At 33.0% G+C, this 14,934-nt stretch overlaps 1 protein-coding gene across 1 annotated transcript in view; it reads left to right on the top strand.

Annotated features, from left to right (window-relative positions):
• Positions 1–14,934, top strand: part of SGCZ (sarcoglycan zeta) — a 396,272-nt gene that overhangs the window by 342,364 nt on the left and 38,974 nt on the right. Inside the window, 1 exon segment of the mRNA XM_088056576.1 lies at positions 7,810–7,932. Coding sequence (XP_087912702.1) covers positions 7,810–7,932 — 123 coding nt within the window.

The following is a 14,934-nucleotide window of genomic DNA, read 5'->3' as shown; positions in this document are numbered from 1 at the left end:
TTTACCTCCATTTTGAACAGGATTAAGTTGCAAGTTCCATATTATGCCAATACTAGACATGTTTAATTGTGCCATTTGTAGATGGGCAGAGCTGTCTTGGTGTAGTTTGTCTCAAGCATGTACAGCATTGTTAAAGGCATATTTATTCTGGATTAAAAAAAATTCTTTAATACATAAATATAGCTCTTAAAATAACTTCTTTTTCCTTAGGCTATTAGAGTGATAAATATTGTAGCTGTAACCGAATTATGAACAGATGGCATTGCATTAATGATTAGGTGAATATTTTTAAATTTTCTTCCTGTGAAGAAAAGCATTCCATAAATCTCAAATTAATTAGTTACTGGGAATAGTTATCATTCACTGAATTGTTAACATGAGTTAGAGATCAAAGTAATACAGAATGAGCAGTTTTTTCCAAATCAAAATTGGAAGCTACCTTGCCTTTAAAATAAGTTATTATGACATTAGGGTTCCAAAACTTCATGATTTTGCTTTTGTGTTATTCTGCAGAGATATTTTGGTTGTCTTGCCATACTTCTGATGTGAAAGCTTTCAGCTAGCCCAGACAAAAAATCCACCTATGCTGCAGGTCTTGAATTTGCACATCCTCCTGCATCTAGGTTATATTTCTTTCCAGATACAGAATTGTACACTCTTTTAAGGACACTTCAGATTTCCCAAGGGTATAGTGTAGCCTCCATAAGTGGGGTCTTTCAAAGGTAGACAATCTGGCAGTGTTTCAGATCACAAAGACACAGAATTTCAGTGTCAGCAGGGTAACTGGCGGAGGTAGACGTCTTCATCGGTGAATTGAATTGCATCTTATGTGCTACAAGTCAACAATGAGCTCCACTGAGAACATTAATCAAAAGAGACACTTCCAGAAGCTAAGAGCCCAAATATGCTTTTATCCTGCTTCTCTAGCTTTCTGGCCCTTGTCCCACTGTCAAGGGCAAGGAGACAAGTAATTTCCTAAATGGATAATGCAGAAATCCTGAGAGCTGGGTTAAGCCCTCATTGTCTTGTGCCATCATCATAGCGGATACTAGTTGCTCAGAAATCTGAAAATGCACTTCACTGATCTGCCAAGTAGCAGAAGGGTTTAAAATTATAGTTTTCTGGTCAACAGGCTATATTTTTTCCCTTGTTTAACTAGCCAGTGGTAGTCTTTTTGTGGATGAGTCATGTATATCTTCTAGTATTTTGTACATTCTTTCATTTAATCTTTCTCAGATAAATCTGTGTGATTATATGAAATGCTAAGACCTTTTGCATAGATAGCTTCAGGATATAAAGCAGATAATCAGAGAAATAGTTTGTAAAAATTAGACTTTTTTAGTCTTCCTTATATAGTAGCTATCAGCATTGAATTAATATTATAAAAATGTAAAATAGGGAGGTTTTAACATTTCTTTTTCAAGAAAGCTTCTAAGTACTCTGGTAGCTCATGTCCTTTGTTTAGGTCTTCTCTCTCAAAGTGTGATTAATTCAATTCTTTATCTCAAAAAGGTTTGATTTGCATTCAGAAACATTATAATGGTCTCATTCACTGCATTGTGAGTAATATTATACAATATTTTGAGTCACAACAGATTTTATTTAAAGTCTATGGGAAACTGCCAAAAGCATCTGGAAGAACAATTTGTATCTTTTTAATAATAATAATAAAAAAAAAGCTAGCCTCATATTAACAAAGGTATATAGAGAATATATTGACAAGGTAGAGATTGGTCAAAGGTGGAATTTCATTATTTTGGAGGTCTTTCCAATCTGAATGATTCTATGATTCTGTGAATATGAGCAAAAATATTTGCTAGCTTTTAATTTATAATAATAAAACACAAAAAAAGGTTCAAAATGTCTGCAGGGTAGAAAAAATATCTCAGAATAATTGTCTAATGCTTACAGAGAATATTGCCAGTAAGAAAGACAAAACTGAAATATTTTCTTTTTAAATCTTCACAAAGTAAGATCCATAACAGTTATTTAAAAAGGTCACAGGATAAATGAGTAAGAGGAAAGGTAAGGAACTATTGGGTTATATGAATATATTCCACTTCATCCAATTTAATTTTCAGTCCAGTTACCTTAGAGTGATAAAGCAGGATGCATAAAGGTCCTTCAGCTACTAGCAGGTATTTTAGACAGCATGCAGATGAGATATAAGGCCTCAAAAGATGCAAATAAGTCAAACATCAGATTTGTTTTTAAGAAAAGAATAAAGCAGAGATATAGAGATTTATAGATCAGTGAATTTTCAATAGAATTTCTGATAAATTGGTAAACCTCAGCTTCCAAAAGATATAGGTTCAGCTTTGTAAATTATTTATGTTGTAAAAACTAATCACATCACTGAAAGCTAAAAATTACAGGGTTAAGAATAAGACTGAGAACTTGGAAAATCCTCTCAGGATTTAGCAATATTCAAGTTGTGTTCACCATGAGTAAGAAAAAGTAATAAGCTTCTACTCCCATTCACATTTTGTAGTGCACAGAATATGTTGGAGTCGTAAATAACACAGTTGCATGAGCTGGACTTATGAGCTTGTTAATGAAAGGTAAGTTGATAAATGCAGCAATAAAAAGAAGTTAACATGTGGCTATTTAATGATGTCACAAAGAAAGATTTCTGGACAATAAAGGAAAACACATAGGAAAGATAATGTAATAGATCTGGTAATAATAAAAAAAAAAAGTTATAATTTAACCTACTATTTATTTTATAAATACTTTATGTAATAGTCTAATTTAAAATTTATCCATTTACATAAACCATGTATATTTATTTATTATTATACATGTTTATTACATTTTTAATATGTTTATAACACATCTATAATATTATGAGAAAATTAGTCTAATACAGAAGTAATTTTACATGCTACAAGCCTCAGTTCCAGAATCTAGATCATGTTTTGAGTAAATTGAACTTAATGGGATTATAAATAGATCAAAACATACAGTTTGAAGTTCTACAGATAAATTTTGGTGCCTCACATATCTTCCTGTGTTGCTTGGCTTTCTTATCTAAGGACTCCTACAAGCAATTAAGATATTATAACTAAAATTACAGGCAATGCACATCCTTTTAACCATTGCAGATGCAAAATAAATGTGTCAACTTACAGCTCAAACAACCTTCAAGAATCACATTTTACTTTCATTCACCCATGTGTATTGCCCATAGCTGATGAAATTATGAACAGCTGTATCTGATCAGACCAAAGGTCTGTTCAGCCATGTAATTTCTGAGTCTCATGGAAATTACCATATGTTAGGGGCAGTAGGTGGAAAAGGTAACAGAATTTGTTGTGGCCTCAAAGAAGTAACCTGGAGAGTGTTGTCTGCTGCAACTTGTATGCTGCTTCCAGATGTTGTTTTCACAGCTGGGGTTCCACTGTCAAGATGCACCAGGAAGACAGACTGCAGGAAGGATGTATTCTATCTATTGCAGAGGTGACAGGCAGTATTTTGGATGGGTTTTTCAGTGACAGTGCCGGGTTAATGTTTGACTCAATGATATTAGAGGTCTTTTACAACCGTAATGATTCTATGATTTTACAAAGTTCCTAGAAGTAAAATCTGCCCAAGAGGGCAGAACTTTTTCTGTCAGATTTCATTTGACAAAGTCCTAAGCCTGTAATACCACTGATCTTTCATGGATATTACTGGGTCTGTAGGTCATGGTGGAGGAAGTGTCCTACCTGATTCAGATGGTTCTACTGAATTTCCCCTTATAATAATGTATGGCTTATTCCTATTCCTGATTTACGTTGACAGCTGCTATTGTTCCCTTTCAGAAAAGGTAACAATTGTCTGCTTTGTTTCTTCTCACACAGCATTTGCTCCAGCTTCCCTTGTCTGAGTAGATAATCATTCAGAACAGGAAACCTTGAAGATCAACCTCTCGTAGAAGCAGTAGTTTTCTGACATCTCTACAGCATAGCCACCAACTATTGACAGAGAGAGCTAAGGGGTCCTTTACCTTCTACTTTTACACTTTTTAGATAAAATGAAGTTGCCCCTTCCATTCTTCAGCAAACAGAACACAGAATATGTTCTGATTGTTGTGAATCTTTGTTTTTGTAGATGTTCTACTTGGAGCTGAAGGTTCTCTTTTTCTTTTCCAAATTCCTCAATGTTTCTGTTCAGCTGGTATGAATCCTTCATTTGCACAATTGCTCTTGCATTCACTGAAAATTTTTTAAGATATTTTCTGGCCAAAATACCACATCTAACATTCCTATGAATATTAAAAAAAAAATTATTATCTAGGTGTATACTTCTCAAAAATTGATCTTAGACCCAGATGAGTGCTGAATATTTATTAAAAATGCTTTATCTCTTTAATCCCCAATCTCAGAAGCATCAACACATTCTAATAAAAGTAACTTTCTTTGTCATCCAGACTCTTCATAAAACTCTGCATTTAATAAATGTTTAAGTAACCCTTTTTTCATTGAAGAACCAGAAGAAAGTATATTGAACTTTATTATGTTTCCTATTTACAAGGATCAATTTGTGGTAATTCCATTTGAATTCTAATCCCTATATTTAATTTACAGTTGTTGATTTTTATATCTTTCTCTGTGTCTGAATTTGTTGTATGCTGGGTGGACATGGAGGGGGGGTTGAGAAATCAGACACAACTGCTAGTGTTTGTAATCATATCTAAACCTTGTAAAACTGGAGAGTTATCACAGCAAATAGCGGTGGTAATTAGTATTTCTGAATAATAACAAAGTACTGTAAGTAAACATTGACTTTAAAATGCAAAATGTTAGAACATGCATTCTTCATATTTTTATTATGATATTAATTAGTAAGTCAAACTCTCTACAAATTCAAAATATAGTTTTTATTTTGAAATTTAATCTCTATTACTGTTAATCTGGATTACAGAACCATAAATTTCTGTCTTTTTACTGCATGTACTGCCCAACATTTTCACTTAATGCATCTTCACTACAGTTAAAATAAACAATTTTAGGCTTTGTACCATTTAAAATGTAGCTGGTTTAATGATAATTTCAATTATGCAACTGCTGTGCAACAAGCATGTGTTACAAACCATCATTACATACCATGTATATATGAATATGATAGGTATATTTTTCATCTACATAATTTAAATGGAAGGAATTTCACAGAAACATAATAATTTGAGAATTATACAACTGAATTTACAAGTTAATACTTTTCCTGAACACAAGATGAGAAAAGAGTTTGTCATGGACATCTCTTGAACCTGATTAAAGCTGTTATGGAGCCAACTCCATGTCTAGTATGAAGCAAGTTTTAAGCTTAAAAAGCTTTTCTGGTAGCCACGTTTGATAGAAATTACCTTTCCAAACAGAATTTAGATTTCCATATATAATTCTCTACTGGACTGAAGTATGCATTATTCAAGCAGATCAGATTTGATGAAAATAGTGATGACTACAAGTTTGAGATTAGAATTTCAAAATACTGCCTTTGTTCATGCAAAATATTCTAAGACTTGATGCATTGTTTTTATTAGTAGTACTATTAAAGATTCAGACATTTTATGAGATGTGTATGTTTGTAAAGTGTTTTTGGAACACGGCAATTTGCTTTACAGCTAAGAAGATAATACCCTAATACATTGCAAATGCAACTGCTTGCTCCTATTTCAACAGGGAAATGTAAATGTAATGGAACAGAATTCCATTTTGATAGCACTGATTACTCTGTAGGCAGTTTAACTTTCCAAAACTGGTTTTATAACATTCACACCTGATTCTATGTCAAAGAGACAGCTTTAACATGTATTATGTTTTTTAGTAAGCTCTCAAGTGCCTTGAATGCACTAACTACCATTTCAGCCATAAGTAATACCAAGTAATACACTATTGAGTCCTGAGTGAAACATGAAGTAAAAGCCCATTTATTTTAGCATTAAAACCAATTTAATTCCTGTAATGATATTTTTGGACTAGCTGAATTCTAGGTTTACTTCTATATAATGTGATTCTGAAGCAGCACAAATAACATCTAAAATATATGCATTCTTTAGTCAAAGTTCCAGATCATTGTTACTTAAGTCATTTTTCATGAAAACCTATATTACCCTAAATACACCACAAGTTTTGAAAAGCCGTTATTGAAATGGGCTGTCACTTACAGTGATATTTAATGAGTAAGAATGTGGCAGGTCTTTTCTCTTTTTGATTTCTGACACATTTTCTGTTAATTTCTTTTCCTTACAGAGCTAACAACTTTGATGGGTGTAAATTAGTAACATCACAGTACTTATAGTGCCACTTACTTTTGGGTGGCTAAGCTATCATCCACTCTTAAATAATGAAACTATTTAATCTTAAGTTATTTGTAGTTGTCCTTTGGTTTCCTGAACCATAAGTACGGTTGCAGGACAAGGGCATCAACAAACATCTGTTTCTGTAATCTGAAATCTGCCCCTGTCTGTTTCCACAAAGATTTTGTATTTTTTCAAAACAAAGCCAACAACCTGATTAAAACATTGTAAAAGAACTTCAGCAGGGGAGTGGGGGGTGAGAAAATACAATTGTACACATTTACAGAATAAACATATCTAAATTTAACAAAATGCATCATCACAAGTATTTTGATAATTCCTTTTCATTTTCTTTTTCATTTGTGAATCAAAAATAGCCACAATTTTTTTACAGTACAAACAGAAGTTCATCTGAAAGTAAGAGGAATTGTTTTGATAACACAGATGATTCTGCAAATTATGAGCTGCTAAGGCAATCCCTTGACCAAAATTCATTATCACAGTTTTTATATTCCTTATTTTATATATAATTGGTTCTATTCATTTGCATATAACTTATATATTATGGAGGCAGGAGATTTTGACAGACTTCTAAACCAGACTATTAAACAGAAATAACATATATTAATTTCTTTTTCCATAATACCATGTAATTTTTATGCATATAGATTTATTCCAGGAATGCATTACAAATCTAATTAGGGATCATAGAAAAAATTTCAGATTATTATTCCCTGAAATAATGTATCTTTCCTTATATCTTGTTGCACCATATGCAGTTGATTGCTTTTCAACACCATTTCAGAAGTGATGTTTGCTTTCACTTATTAATAAAATAAAATTTTCAGAAACAGTTTAGTAGACAAAATACTGAAGAGTAAGGTTAAGACCTGTAAATTGAAAAGCACAGTAAATTTGAAAGTCGCAATATCTGCATACATTCTTCATTGCATTTAAATCAATTCCATATATCTGTCCAATTTCAGAATTATTTTAGGATTATTGAGCTTTGAGACATTTGGGAATATTGTTCCATAAAATATGACATAAATTGTGATATATTTGTTCGTGTTGTTTGTTTTGATGTCTTGTGGTTTTTATGTTGTTCCATTGTCTAAGTTTGCAGTAGAACTCAATGAAAAATACCCTTTTCTGCTGTGTTGATTTGTATGTCTTGATGGAATAAGGTCGTGTGTTATTTTTATTTTTTTCATTGGCAAGAAACTGCAATTTAAACTGAACAAACCCCAGAAAGCTCTGTTTGAATTGGCATTTCAAGATCTCCATGTTTAAGTACATTCTAAATTATAGTGTTGATTTCCACATAATGCTGAAATAGATTATTTTGATAGTTATTTCTGTAAACTATTTTAACAGTATTTTATAATGAAAATTATCTATCAGGCTTACAGAAAGCCAAATATTTTAGTAAAGCATCATGTATTCAATGTGTTTTGGATATTCCATTTATGCTGATGATTAATTCTTACGATATATCTCAGGTGTAATTATCACTTCCTTGATTTCAGGAGCTGATGCTGTGGAAGCTCAGTGTAAGAGATTTGAAGTGAGAGCAAGTGACAGTGGAAAAGTATTGTTTTCTGCAGATGAAGATGAGATTGTCATTGGAGCCGACAGACTGAAAGTAACAGGTATGGTAATAAAGATTCTAATTGGATGTAAGCATATATTTTTTAATACTTTTAGTAGTAATTAAAAAAAATCTAATCCACTGTAGATGAAAACATCTTCTCATTATCAGTGATTGTTTGACCAACCCAGAGATACCGCATAATCTAAATTCTTAATTCCCCTTAAAGAAGATTTGAATTTAAACTCTGCAGGATTTGTACTGTGGTACAAATCACACTTACCACTGTGTTTTGGCTTTTATATGTTACCATTAAGCATTGTTTTGTGGGGTGTGTGCCATTTGTTTAGATAATGCTCCTTAAATGATAAAAAATATATATGGTGACCTTTGTTTTTCTGTACACAAAGTATAAAGTCTTAACTTCCATATGAATTAAGATTTCATGAGGCACAGCTGAAAAACCCTGCCTTGACTTGGCTATATTACTTTATAATGAAATAAAGGTTGCTGTTATAGTTTCACCACAGCCAGCACCTAATTTTTACACAACCACTCACTCACTCCACCAGTGTGGCTGGGGAAGAGAATTTGAAGAGTGAAAATAAAACAAAAAGCAAACTCATGGGTGGAGATAAAGACAGTTCATTAAGTAAAGCAAAGGTCACACACACAAGCAAAGCAAAACGAGGAATTAATTCACTGCCTTCCATGGGCAGTGAGGTGTTCAGCAATCTGAACACAGAAAAAGAGAATCATGCTGAATCCTGCTAAGGCTCAAACTTGGTCATAATACTATAGGCTGAGAAAACTAATATTAAATGTACAGTTGACACAGGAGATGTCAAAGCATCTATCATAAGTTAAAAAATAAAACATCTTACAAATGGCACAAAGAATTAGATTCCCTGCCATGATCATTATTTTTTGATCAGACATTTGGCACCATAAGAATTAACTTTTTCCAAAGATTGTGTGATACCTTTAAATTCTTCAGCAAACACATGAAAGGTGATGAGTCCCTGTGAGCAGCATCAATCAGACTGTATTACTCCACATGGCATGATATGACTGATGAAACCTGGCAGGAAATCATAATGTCAAACATCAACCAGAATTTTTTCTTTAGTTTATTTTTCTCAAGCTTGTGTTTTTTATTATCACAGTGCCTTGGGGTGAATATAGGAAAGGAATTATGGAAGAGGAAATAAAAAAACCCAACAAACTTGAATATAAAAAAGGGAAAATAAGATGTGCTTATTTGGAGATAAAGTTCTCGTATGTATTTATTTAAGGGTGGTACTACAATGAAATTATTTTGTTTTCTTCTGTAGAAATCAATAGTGTCTCTTTGGAAACACTTCACTGTGAATGTTTCCAATAAATGATGTATTTTAGTAATTAAATTTCAAAGTATGCCCATGGGCATTTGTAAACTACCATAGCAGTGTGGGATTTTTTGTATATGATTTTTCCTCCATTCAGAAGAATGTTTATTAATGCTCAGCTTTTAAAAGCAATCTATCATAAGCCAATCTAAGAAATTCTTTATTCATAAAAACTTAATCTTTCAAGTTTCTCACTGATTATTTTTTGTAACATTTTTATATGTAAATTTTTATATAGGCAGCCTATTCTAAGAAGAAAGGTATAGTAGAAACAGGGTAGTAATCCAGATATCAATTTATTTCCCAGATAATAAAAATATAGAATCAGAAGTAGTACTTTTTGGTTTAGAGAAATTGCAGTTGTATATTTGTATATTAAGAATATCTCACTTTAAAATTAGGTAATTGGCTGGTTTACTTTGAGCTTCTTACTCTTCCTTACATTGCTAGTTTTGCTTTTTCTTTTAACTACATTAGCTATTTTCTAATGAAAGGAAATTTTCTCTTTTCTAATTTCAAGGAAAGAAGAAAAAGTATTCAAATTTTGTGTTGTTGGAGAGGGCTGTTAGAATTGCAGCTGTCCATTGTCCTTTTGCACAGAGATGCCTCCTGCCACCAAGTTTAACATGTATCATAGAGATTTGGAGGGAGGAAAGAGGAAGGCTGGATGAAGTGAACATATTGTTAAAGAACTGGGGAATCAAGTAGTAACAAGAAGCTCATTTTCTGGTGGGCTTATGGGTTCCTATCTGCATGTGATGAAACCTTTCTCCATATTTTATATTCACCCTGCTGTTCCAATGGACATTTATATGCATTTATAGCATCAGAGAGTCTTCTTTTGTCCCACTGCAGCTACAGAACAAGAGTATCTGTTTGATTTTTACTTCTCTTATTTAAATCTTAATTCAATATTTTCTTCTCTTTACTTTTATTTCATTTTTCTTTTAACTGGAATATGATCTCTGTAAGATACTCTGGTAACAGAACTGTGCTGGTCAGCCTTGTTCATGAGGGTACAAGCACATATCATGAGGCAACTTTATCCTGCCAGAGCATTTTCGAGAAAGATTGAGAATCCCTTAGGTCAGCGTTCATTTTTCTGAGACAATGCTGTGAAATAAAGTTGTATAAAAACCTTCACTGGATGGCTCTGTTAGTATAGTTTGGTTTTTTTCTTTTTTTCTTAAAGCAAACTCGTAGTTAGCAGCTGTATAAAAAGGGTGAAGGAACCTGGAACTCACCTAGTTTTAGTCAAACTACACCTACCCTTTTTGACAATGTAAACGAGGTTTTTTCTCCTTTGTCTTCTGAGGTGGCTTTCTTAGTTGAGGCTAAATGCACATTATCATAAATTCTCTTTTTTCCCCTTCAACTTAAACCTTTCTGCCGAAATTTTACAAGCATTTTGCTTTTTCAAAAGGGTATTGCTCTCTCTGTGATTTTGTAAAAGAGACAGTAGTTTAACTCTCATGTTACCTCCTTCACGTTCTTTTGATCTATATCATTCCTTCACTTTTCTATAACATTCTTTATTTAAACAGGATTTTATCTCTGACTCTTCTTCCAAGACCCATAAAAACTATAGTATAATTTATTTTGTTCCAGGTTTACATAGCTTCTATATAAATTATACTTGCATATGCGGCTTTTTATGTTTATTAATCATGCTTAAAAAAGGCAAAGCAAAAATAGATTTGCAAATTAAATGAGATAGATCATCAGTCAGAAGCCATTGTTGTTCTGCAGTCAAATCCAATTATGTTTTCTAGATGTAGCAAATTAGCTGTATAATTTTTTCTAAATAACTCAGTCTAAATTGTTTGGAAAATATTAGTTACCTTTAAGGAAATTGAATTAATCTTGTTTCCTACTGCTTTCTTAATTTCTGGATTATTTTCTTTCTTACTGCTGCATATCTGGGTGGTATAGTCTGTTTTACCACAGGACATGAAGTCCTTTCTGGATAGAACAGAATTCTTTTATTATGATAATTAACATGTCAACAGTAATTCTTTTTCTCTAAAAATAAATAAGGAGCTACTTAGAAACTTGTCAATTATAGTTTTACCAAGATTTTTGTTCTGTAAAGTTCAACTGCTTCATAATTTTTGGAAACAAAAAAATTTTCAGATACATGAAGTTCCACGTCTGTCTTGTATGACCTGATCTAATTGGTTGAAGATCACTTTTTTCCCATATTTCAAACATAAAAATAGTTCTCACTGGGGGAATTGCAGTTGTAGAAAGGTTTGCACATTGTTGCTAGCAGTATTAGGAGAAACAAAAGAGGCATAAAAAGTTTGCAGGTCATTATGACTTCCTAAGTCACTTCTTCATTGTCAAATAGCACAATCGTGTAGAAAATTGGAAGTCAGAAAAGGATAGTAGAGTATATACTTTGGTAACTTTCTCAGATTAATAGAAGGATGTATATAGGTCAAATCTACTTTGACACCAAAACAGTGTCAGGAAAAAAATAAGTGAAGGGCTGCAAGTATCTTTTTCATTACACTGAAGTATATGCTTACGGTGGGTTCAGTCTGGCTTTTGATCAGGCATTGACTTCACTAGATGAAAGATGAGAGCCTTGATGTGTCAAGGAAGTTTCAGAAGGTTCCAGCATACTTATATTCTGATAATATTCTAATAATAATCAGAATTAATATGCAGAGGAGGGCATCAATAGTTCAGTTTTGATTTTAAGATTATACTGCAGGACTGAGAGTCTGCAGGTAATTGAAATATAGTAAGGTCTTCCAGGGTAGTTAAAAGGAAATAATAAAATAGAAATATGGCTTATGGCTATAAAAAGGAAATATGACAGAATTATGAAGAAATATATGTGAATTGCAAATTAGGTTGGAGAAGTAGAAATAAAATATTTATAACAAGTACTGAAATGTAGAAAAATAACTTATTATTTGATGTATGTGGTTATTACAGTAGGCTTAAATCTAGTGCATTGAAAGACTAAATAGGAATTTCAGCATGAATAGGAAAGAAGATCTTGGATTTGCCACATTCAGTGGGTGGATTGTCGTTCAGGACAGATGGAGTATGGAGAGTGAAGTGGCATAAGATGAAGGGGAGAACTTAATAATTTTAAGGTGGCTTATGGAGCCAAATTACCTGGCCACAGTGAAACAACTGTATTTGATGTTGTGCTAAAATTTAATCCTTTAAACAGATGTGACAAATTCTTGGTATCCTCAACACTGAATGAACCCGAATTCTTTTATCATCATCTGTCAGTAACAAAAATGCATCACATAGATAGGATTTCTGTGTTTCCTGAGTAATGAGTACATTAATATGTACTCCCTTGATGAATAAGGTTTCTGATAAGCTTATTTAGGTCTCAAGAAAGCACTTAATGTCTATTCTTGCCTTTAAGGGAACTCTGACTGAAAGATATTGTGGTAGTCTAACCACTTGACAAAACAACCTGTCAGGGCATGACGCTGAAGGCACAACTACAGACCTGGTTACAGTCACATATATATCTGAATCCAGCCTGTCTATGAACTGAAAGCTTTATGGGCAGGCTACAAATGGTGAGAATAAATAAGTAAATAAATAAATGAAGAGATTTCTTATCCAGGACATTGCTTAAATATATTGATATCTTCTATTTAAGGGTAGAAGGCGTCCAGCCTGCTCAGATTCCAAGCAGTGTGTACTTGCACCAGTCTGCAGGTCACTGTGTAGATTGCTGGAGGAATATATTAACCTAACAGTTTATTGGTGAAAGAAAGATTTTAATTTTTGACACGCAAAAATGCGTGGAAGGAAGAGAAGAATTGATCTCAGAAACATATGTAAAGTGAAATAAGTTTTGGTAAAAGAAATTTTTTTGAAAGGGGAATAAACCAAAAAGCAGACAAATGTGCAAACATTTCTGTCAGAGCAGGAAAATGTATTCAATTCCTCTACAGCCACTTCAGTGAAAAACACTCATCTAGGCTGTTCTGTAGACTGAGACATAGAAGAAGCCAGCATATAGTCTGGCAGAAGAAAGGAAAAGAAAAAACAGCCCCAAACAGCTAAATTACGCTCTTTTGAAATAGAGGTAGAAGAAAATCATCTTCTACATAGAGAGACAACTTTTCTATAATCCATACTTTCTGGATAACTCTCCTTAACTAATCAACTTTTTTTCCCCCCTTTTTTCATGACAGCATCAGTTACAAGAGAAGACAGATTTTAATCCTTTTATTTTTATAAAGCTGATTCTGTTCTTGTCTGAGCTGTTCCTTTGCAGGATGCAACCAGCAGTTTCTCAAAGTTAGTGGAGACCATTTTCCCTGTTCTGGTACAGAGCAGCATCAATGCAGAGGCTGGTTCAAATTTACCATGTGAATATGATTTTCAGGTTAAACCTTTAACACTAAGATTAAGCTATTGGATGTCACCCTGAAAATTAAGCCTTCTGATAATGTTTTCATAGTTTTAGTTACTTTCCCATGAAAGTTCTATAAACATAATTTGTTTATCACATTCCTTCTAAGAAACGTCTTTTGATGGATGTTTCTCATGACCAGTGTGCTTGGAAATGTGGTAACTTAATTATCCAATCATTGTCAAGAATCTATAAATACTGGAGTCAGAGAATAAAGGTTGGGCTTTTCTGTTCTGTCACTGAGAGGTGTTCATGTGAATAATTTCGTATCCTTTAGCAACAATTGGATATATGTGGCCAATGCAAGAATTAATACTTTTAGGAAAAACTGCCAATGTCTGCATCGTATTCCTAGTCATGTTCTGCATTTCTTGTTGAAGGACTGTAAAGTCTACAGATACTAGTTTAAAATAGTTCTTGTTTGAGGTATCTGAATTACATACCAGGCAAGTCCACATGACCTAGGGAAGGGTCAAAACTCAGTGAGAAATTCCCCCACTATTAGTAAGCTAACTCAAATCAAACCAAAACAGCTTCTTTGGAAAACACACACTAAACATTCAGAAGGTTTTGATGCAGGAACCAGGTATTAATTGGGTTCAGATTTTGTAGCAACATTCTAAGTATTAAACCTGAGCTAAGTCTGACATTCACATGTCCTCAGGCTTTGTAGTTTTGAAAATGCACATTTAAATTGCAGCAGCCAGATCCATCCCTATTTTTAAGATACAGCTACTCACAGGAGGGAAAGGTGAATCATAAAGGAGCTCCAACATTCCTATTTTCCTTTTTTTTTTTTGCCTTAAAGGACTTGCTTGTGGTTTATTTATATCTGAAAAAAAAATCTCTTGGAGATAAGGGTCAGGCTGCAGAACACTATAGAATTTCAGTTCAATAAAAAAAAGCATTTGATTCCAAATACTCACACTATAATGGTGACAGGCCAAAAATATTTTGCTTTGTACTGGAGCAGTGTTCTCATTGGGTGCTAGAAGATTAAATCATTTGGATTTCAATTTGTAAAGCTTTCAGAATAGGAGAAATACTGTTACATTTTCAGGAGATATTGTAGGCATCTGACTTTTCACTAAGAATGTGCTGATGTACTTCTTACTGTAAGACATGTAATACATGTCAAAACTGCACTTCATTTTCTCTGAATTATATTACAAACACCTGCAAAGTGGCTTTTTTTTTTTTAAAATCCAACTTTAAGCTAACTTTTATCCCAAATTTAAGCACAAGCTAATGTATTTAGTAACCACAAACTGTG

The sequence above is a fragment of the Pseudopodoces humilis genome, chromosome 6 (genome assembly GCF_049639895.1).
Source record: "Pseudopodoces humilis isolate 2021_Gansu_Grassland_sample_001 chromosome 6, ASM4963989v1, whole genome shotgun sequence".
NCBI lineage: Eukaryota > Metazoa > Chordata > Aves > Passeriformes > Paridae > Pseudopodoces > Pseudopodoces humilis.
The sequence above is the reverse complement of the archived record's forward strand: the minus strand, read 5'-3'. Positions and strand labels throughout refer to the sequence as shown.